Source organism: Vitis riparia, chromosome 8, assembly GCF_004353265.1.
Source record: "Vitis riparia cultivar Riparia Gloire de Montpellier isolate 1030 chromosome 8, EGFV_Vit.rip_1.0, whole genome shotgun sequence".
Lineage (NCBI taxonomy): Eukaryota > Viridiplantae > Streptophyta > Magnoliopsida > Vitales > Vitaceae > Vitis > Vitis riparia.
The window spans coordinates 7,226,379-7,235,352 of NC_048438.1; the positions used below are offsets into that span (position 1 = coordinate 7,226,379).

At 31.7% G+C, this 8,974-nt stretch overlaps 1 protein-coding gene across 1 annotated transcript; it reads right to left on the minus strand.

Moving 5' to 3' along the window:
• Positions 1 to 307: 307 nt before the first annotated feature.
• Positions 308 to 1,999, minus strand: LOC117919847 (E3 ubiquitin-protein ligase PUB23-like). Its single transcript, XM_034837124.1, has one exon. The coding sequence runs from the start codon at positions 1,873 to 1,875 to the stop codon at positions 640 to 642; it is 1,236 nt and encodes a 411-aa protein (XP_034693015.1). The 5' UTR covers positions 1,876 to 1,999; the 3' UTR covers positions 308 to 639.
• Between the last annotated feature and the right edge of the window lie 6,975 nt (positions 2,000 to 8,974).

The window sequence follows — 8,974 nt, forward strand, 5'->3', positions numbered from 1 at the left end:
ATATATATATATATATATATATATAGAGAGAGAGAGAGAGAGAGAGAGAGAGAGAGAGAGAGAGAGAGTAAGCTAGCTGTACACAGAATACCCTTCTATCTCCCCTTTCTTAACGTCATGTTAAAAATTAGATCTAGAATCCCCGGTTGACCCGCAGTGATGATCATCAAATTTGATCTAAAAATTATTGCTGTGAAAATTCAAAGGAGCAAACTTGTACATATTGGACTTGAAATTTTGAGGATGTGTTCCAAATGCCAGCTTCTGCATGATGATGTGCTGCACACTTCAAGACAAAGCCTAAAAATTAATTAAAATCCAAAGTTTTCTTCATCTGGTAAACCACCTCAGTGACATATTCTTTTGGGAAGGTTCATCTCTGTCTTGACATTTTCAACTATTGTAAGAATTGATTCGTTGAAGGAGACCAAGAACAACCAACTACAAGAGGATCTCTGAAATGTTGTGTGGAACATAAATTTTCTGAAAATAGCAATCTATGTGCCATAAAATGTTTCAGTGGGCACTGCTTAATGCCCATGTAGAGAGTCTATTCTAAGGTATTCATCCAATCAATTAACTATGTACACAAAAGGGGGAAAATAAGAAAGAATGAATTTGCACGTTCTCTCGGTGGGCCTATGGATATGAAGAAAGTAAATTGGTGGGTATGCATGGAGAGTTCTTCCATGCCCTGGCATGCAATCTGAGGATATCTCTGGTTTTCTCCTTGGTCCTGCTCCCACAATCCACTTGAAGCACCAAACACAATTTCGCCACAACACCCAGCTGCGACATTTCTTGAAGAACACTTGGAGTTGCAGAGAACTTGGAAATGGAATACAGAATTTTCACTGCCCGTTCACTTGCCACGTGAGAAACCCTCAGTATCTTCTTTGACACTATAGCCATCCCGGCTGCATGCTTCAACAATTCGGCTCTTCCTTCCGCGCACCCGCATAGCTGATCCAACACCGTTAGGATCATCTCACAAGCCCTTTTTTCTGAAGAAGCGAGAAGAAGCTCTGTCAATATCGAAACTGCGCCGGCTTCCACTGCTTTGACCTTGTTTCTCCCCCATGGACAAACCTCAATTAGTAGTTTGAGTGTAGCTTTTGTGGCCTGGTGAGATATATGATCCTGCAAAACTTGCACTGCTTCCACGAAGAATTCCGGTTTCAAGGCGATTAATTGTATTGGATCAACAACTTGGAGCATCGAACTCAATAGCATTACAGCATAAGCTCGAGACTCGTAGTTTCCTCGTTGTAGTACTCGTACCAAGCACCCCACAAATTCACCATTTTTTCCCACAAGCTTCTTGAGCCCGGCTTCTGACACCTGGAGATAATGGAGAATACTTAGAGCTTCACTGCTCGCGCTCCTGGACTCTAGCCCTTTATCTGATTCCTCTTCGAATGTTGTGAAGTTGGCTTTGCTTACTATTGAAGCTAAGAATTCAACTGCACCGGCGGACTCAATGCACCGCTTGTTGGCGTCGCTCTCAGCCGCAAGGGCTCGAAGTTTTCCGATACATTTCATCTGCAACTGTGGAGACTTAGCATCATTGAGAAGCTTCACGATCTGGATCTTGTTGATCGGAATCTTGGGCGTCGGAATACGCTCTACACCGTTTGAAGCATTGAGAGTACACCACGCCTGAATCAGCCGCCGGAGAGTGTGGTTGGGAGTCAGATCGGAGTCCGCCGACAGAACCTGCTTCGTCGCCGGACAGGTGTTATTTTTGCGGGAAAACAACCACTTCTCGATGCTCTCCCGATCGTACGTTATACCCGTTGACACCGTCACCGGATCTTTCATAATCTCCAAAGAAATCGGGCAGAGGAAAAATGGAGGAACATCGATTTCTTCCATCACCAAGAAAATGAGCTGAATCAAGAATCAAGTTTAAAAGAAATCTTGAGAAATATCAGAGGGTAGAATTTGAATTTGAACTTGAAGCTGTTGAGGACAGTTGAGATGTTTGAAGATGGGAGGGATCTGGGATGAGAGTTTTATATATAGGAGTGAGAGGTTCAAAACATGAGAAAGTCAAAACACGGAAAATAGGAACGTTGAGAAAGTGTGTATGATGAGATAGAAGACTTTTCCAAGGGATAGGAAAGGCTCAGGAATCACAAACTTTACCAAGTCTATCTCATTATATCTGCACGTGCCCACGCCTTTAACTTTCTCTCTCTAACTCAACTCCATTGGATGCCGACAAGTTGTGTTGGGGAGGACGTGTGCGCTTCTTCGATCACTCCCTCCCCATAGCTGTGGCCAGCTCCGTTGACTAGCCGTTGGTACAGGGAACTTACTGTGCTCCTCATCAATATCAGGCTTCTGATTGCTCCTTTCTGGGTTAAAGTCAACTTAAATCATTTTTGACATTATCAATGAAAGGTGGTGGGTTATTAGGGTGGTTTGCTTCTGGAATTTTCTGCATTAACGGTCAAATTTAGTGCTGGTTGGATTTGAATTTTGAGTTCATTTTGATTTCTTGGCTTAATGGTTGTGCCTTTTTAGTGCTTTAGGGAGGTAGCCTTCCTTCAATATTGAGTTCGTACATGCCAACTTGGAAGGTGGTTAATGGAAAATTAAATTTTTTTTTAAGTAATTACCATAAGACATTGTCCAAGACACTTCATAATCCATATAAGAAAAATTAGTTCAGAGCCCAAACGTAAGATCCACGTGATACCTTGAATTCAATTTGATTTGAATTTTATATCTTCCTTGAATAGGAATAACAACAGGTGAGTTTGAGACAATTCGCCTCCATCCCAATCATATCTCATTTATTTAAAATAATTTTCATTTTTGTCTTATTTAAAACATTAAATTAGACGATCTTTTTTGTCGATAACCTCAAACCAATCAATCGAATATTGATTAATACGTAATCGATCGAACACTACTTGAAAACGGCTCTTCTGCTGAGAAACGAAATGTTCCAAATGTTCCTGGAAATTCTTGCTCCCATTGGACCATTTGTATCTATATGCATGATGAGACGGGTATGAAAAATTCTCATATCCGTCCCACCTCGTCCTGTTTAACCTTTTTTTCGAAATTTTAAAATTTTTTAAAATCATTTTTAAATTTTTTAAAATCATTTTAAATTTTTTAATTATATTAAAATAAATATATTTTATAAATAAATAAATTATTATAATTTTTAACTTATTTTATTAAAAATTATTTTATTATTATTTATATATTAAAAATAAAAAAAAATTAAATTAATTTTAAAAAAAAATTTTATATATAATTTTGATAAGACAACACCCAAACCCCCCCCCCCCCTCCCCCCCTCCCCCAGATGAGACGTATAAGATGGGTACTTGAAAAAACTCGTTACATTATTGTCCTTATTCTTGAAATTGTTTTCTTTATTATATTTTATATTTAGTTTTATCCTAAAAGGCTTTCAAAACGAAATTTACATGTATCTTAAATTTTATCCTAAAATGTTTTTTTTTTTTAAAAATGATAGGCATCTTGCCCTTGAAAAAAAAAATAATTTAAAATAAATTAATAAATATACGCATAAAGGACGAAGTTATTGATTTTAAGACATATTAAGTTATATTAATTTCAATGCGGGATAGAGCCAAACTTAGTGAATGGGATTTGGATGACGATGATGTGAAGTGTGTTGATAAAGACTGGGCTTGAACACGTGCTAGAAGAAACCCACTGCTAAGTAGCACCACTAGTAGTAGAAGAAGACTGCCCACCTTTGACGAGTGGAAATTTCAAAGCCGCCAGCCATCTTGGTCGGTGGGTTAATTAAGAGTATGTAGGCGTTAGAACCGTGTTTTATCAGCGTTCTTTCAGGTCCATTTTGTCAATTATTAACATCCGCAGTCCCTACTTTTTTTTTTTATATTCCAATCCTATGAGCCTTAAAAGTCAACCCTCTACTGCACCGCTTAGACCGCCACTATTCACCGGTTTGGCCAAAGCTTCCATCTGAAATAAATTTTATTTATTTTAATAAAATCCCGACATATCATAAAGAAAACAATTGTATCAGAAAACATCAAATTTCTACATTTGTTACACAAGAAAAAAATAAAAATAAAAATAAAAACATCGTTCCGATTTATAAACTTGATGGACAAACACCCAAGAATGAGAATAATTAATGCTGACGTGGTAGCAATGAAGCTTTCCTAGTTCTTAAAATATACCATTTATATTATAATACATGCCTTGACCGGTTTAGGTAAAACCAGCCTTGAAATGGGTGTACCATATTTGAAAAGTAGACGCCAGACGGTTAACCAAAGCTGAAACCCTCTGTTGAAGACAGGAGAGAGAGAGAGAGAGAGAGAGAGAGAGGGGGGGATGGGGGGTGGTAAAGATGGAGTTTACAACTTCATGGTCACGTGTTAGTCGAAGATAAGGATGAAGTCAAAACGTAATATTAAAATTTGAATAGTTGGAACATATGTTAAATGGAAACTATAAGGATACAAAGAATCATTACGTAATATTAAAATTTGTCACCACATGTTGAGTGGGAAGGTAGGCTGCCAAGCATCAATTATTACCTACCACATTAAAAATATGAAAGCCGGCATCATGTTCTACAATCATAATAATTTCATTTTAAAACCAGACTCTTTCTATTTTTGGGTTTTTCCCTTTTTTTCTCTTAAGAGATAAATTATGTGCAATCATTCCACCCTTGGAAACATATTTCTAAATTCAATTTTCTTATTAATATTTTTACAATAAATAAAGATATCTAAAGTTGTTAACTGAATCGTGGCAACCCATTTTGTTGAGGTTTAATTCCATTTTCCTCCATGTGTTTTGGATTTGGTCAATATTATAAGACTTAGCATTTGAATACATGAGATTTAATTCATATATGCTACGTTTACTATTGAATCCTAAATGTTGTTGGCATTTTCAATGGGGGTAGGGGACCCGCTAAGAAGCCTGAACCGATCTCCAAAATTTCATTCAAATTTGCCTACTTCCATTGGACCTACCATTTTAGTATGTTTTGTTTTTCCTTCTTTTTTTTTGGGACAAAAAAGAAAGAAGAAAAAGTCAATCAACCGAGGTGGCTTCTTCTACCTAACAGGAGAATGTCCTTTTCTGTTACAAGGAAGGTTATAAGTATGGGAAGAATATGGAGTCAGCTTCCCTCCATAACCAAAAAATAAATATAAGGTTATATTTGGTTACCACCGTCCAACCGAAATATTTTTTTTATTTGAAAGAAAATCAAATATAATTAAAATTATTAAAATATATATATATTATTAATTTATTAATTTTTATATTAAAGTTTTAAATAAATAAAATAAATTTTAAAATAATATATAAAATTAATTTATTAATTTAAAAAAAATAATCTTAACAAACATTTTATTTTCATTTTCCTTTGTCATTTTCCTTTAAACTTTTCGAATATCAAACACAACTTAAAAAAATAATCTTAAGAAACATTTCAACACCACCAACTCATATTTCACTACAATAATCTCCTCTAAAAATAAAAAACCCTATTTGCTTAAAATGTTTTCTATTTTTATTTTCTTAAGAAAATAAAATTTAATTTGATACTTGTGTTTCAGTTTCAGTTTCTCAAAATTGAATTTAGAAAACGCAAAAATTGGGAAAAAAAACTAATTTGGGGTTTTTGGAATTTTATTAAGACAAATGAAAAATATTATCAAATAATTTTCTTAATAAAATGAACAAAATCAGGAATAATATTTTGTTTTATTTATTAGATCATGTTTATAAATGTGCACATTTTTATATTAAAAATTAATTTATTTTAATAAATTTATTATAAGCATATTAAGACATTTTATTACATTATTTATGGATAAAAACATGATTAAAAATGAAAAGACAATTAACAAATTAATGTTGGAGGATTTGATTTCGAAATCATTCAAACTTCAACCATATTTCGTAGTTGATATTTTGTGCAATTGATTTTATTTTTATTTATTTATTATTAATTTATACATGAAGTTATTCCCTTTTGATTCAATATGCTTTGGAATTTGGTGAAAATCTTTTTTAAATGGAAAAGCATTTGACCATTGAGTGCAAGCCAAATCAGTGGGCTTTACATTTTATTTCTGACGGCATCGGAAAATTCAACATTGGCTTTCATGCAAAAACTTCAACCTACTACTTGTTTGTTTGAGCCACGTTGCCATTTTTCCTCCACGAGGGAATCTTTTTGAAAAAAATGTACGATTCCTTTTGTTTGTCTGCACTTCTAGCTTAGTTTATACGTTCTTCTAAACTTTCTTCTCCTCTCGTGAGCCTTGTATACTTCCATGTTTCAAAATTCACAAGTAAATTTTGTTACGAACTTATATTATATATAAAATATAATATAATATAATTTAAGTTCATTTAATTTAATTTAAGAAATATATTTATTATTTATGACTTTGACATTAAAAAGTTGTTAATATATTTTATTTAGTTGACAATTTTATTCATTAGATATAACTTACTTTTCTAAATTTTATTTGTCTCAATACAATTTTGAATTTCATCAAATTCGACTATTCTAAATTATAAACTTTAAATGGTGGAATTTTATGAACCTTAAAAGAGATAAGCATTCATCAAAACTTGATTGTAAAACTCTTATATTTTTAAAAAATTTCTTAAGAGTTTTAACAAAACTTAAATATCTTGTCTAGAAATTTCAATAAGGATTTTGCGGTATTCACTAAAGAGTACAAGAGAGTGTTATATTGAAGACAAGGAAAAAGAGTGTTGGTGTTGATAGTATAAGACCCTAGAGAGTAGGTTCATTAAATCAAATAAAATTGTATACAATTTCTTTTATAATTAGTGGATGGAAAAATTATTTACGATTTTTTACATTTAGTAATTTGCTAGGTGATTGTATTTCAAGTTTTATCTTGTGTGTTGTGTGAACTTAATTTTATTTTTTTTATTTTTTTGCATAAGATTTTTGTTTTGGTTAAAGAATTAATATAATGGGACAAACCATAAGTGGGTAATAAAAATTAATAATTATCTTTTTACTTGCCTTTAAATAATTTCATTATATTAAGACTAGGCATTAAATTGCTTTTAAAAGTTATCGAATCGAATTCACATGATCGATGGTTTGAAGTGTACAAAGAAGCGTAAATAAAGATGTTGTTGGAATATAGTTTTTATTTTTTATTTTTTTTAAAAAAATGGTTGTACCACCTTAAAATGATAATGATTTATAAAATGATCCCTTAACTATTGATTGCTTTTAAGAATAATTTTAAAATGTCCTCCTTTGGTATAAGTTATAACTCATTACCCCAAATTTAGTCAAAACTAATGCGTCCTTAGCAGTAGCATTTTCACATGGGTGGACAGGGCTGACCAGCCTGGGCCAACAGGACCACAAGATACCTTTCATTCAAATTTGCCCACTCAGGCTACTTGGACCACCTATTTGCTTATCTTTTCCTTTTTCCTTTTTTTTTTTAATTATTATTATTTTATTTTTTATAAGTCAATAACCAATCTGGCTTTACCTATCACCTAGGAAAATGACTTTTTAAGTATTTATTGTTACATTCTTAAAATAATCTTGAAACTAATTCCATAATAAATTTTAATTATGTATAGATATTATCTATTTTAGACCTAAAGAAGACGGATTTAAGATACGTTTTAAAATCGTAAAAACATATTTGAATCCAAAACAAATAATATCTACATAATTGGGTGATAGTCGTTATATTGTATTAAAGTCGATTATTGATCATGGTGTGAGAATTTATTTGGTCCCGTATATGGTGTTTGTCTATTTGATTCTACAATCTCATGAGGCACAATAAGGACATTATATATATACATAAAATGGTGTTTGTAATGTTTTATATCAGATAAAAAAATAAATTATAATACATTATATGTAGAGACTCCTCTTAACAAGTAAACACATTTTAAAATCGTGAAAACCCCTTTAAACATAAAATAGACAATATCTACATAATTGGATATAGGTTGGTCGTATATTCATATTCATATATCATATGACAATTAAGAATTGTTGATTAAAAAAGATAACAAATTAAGGATGAAAATGTCCACACTATTTTCATAATTCCATAATTTAGGGCTGGGTATCAATATTTCACTTATACTTCAATATTTTCCTCTACAAATATCATATACAATTCCAAATATAACACAGAGAAATGCAAAAAATTTATTATTCATGATAAGTTATAAAAAGAAATTAAAACAGTCATGTATGATCAGTCATACAAACTTGATTTCATGATATCGATATCACAGTGTACATATTTTCATTGTCCAATATCTTTATAATATCATATTTATATTAATTTTTTTTTTTTTTTTTAAATGTATTATTAATGACACCTTGCAGGGGATGAGTCAACAACCAAAAAGGACTTTAGAGCCGGAATGGTATTGACTATGTGTAGTATAACTAGGCTTTAAGGCCTCAAATAATGAGGCAAAATATGAAATTTTAATTATGGGGCTGCAAATAGAACCAGTAGTACAAGTATATTTCCTCCACAGCAGATATACCCTTCTCTACCTCTTGGAGCCTTCCTTTAAAACCCACACCCAAAACAGAGAATGAGAGGGAGAGGAGAAAGAAATGTGCTGAAGGGTTTCGCCGTGCTTTTAAAATAATATAATTTTAATATATGATATATATATATATATATTAAATAATATAATATAAAAAAATTATTTGTAAAGTTCAAATAATTTAATCATAAATATTGCTAAACATAACAAAATTTTTATTTTTTTTAAATTAAAAATATTTAAATGTAGTATAATTTTTATTTTAAATATTAAAAATAATATAAATTTAATATTATTATTTTTATTCATTTGTCAACATCATAGCTAGAATTTTTGTAGCCTAGCATTTTTCTAAAATGACGTATCATAAAAGAAAGGTTGTACCATATTTACAGGT

Excerpts from the sequence above, each read along its gene's own strand:
- LOC117919847 (XM_034837124.1), bottom strand. The coding sequence starts at position 1,875 with ATGGAAGAAATCGATGTTCCTCCATTTTTCCTCTGCCCGATTTCTTTG.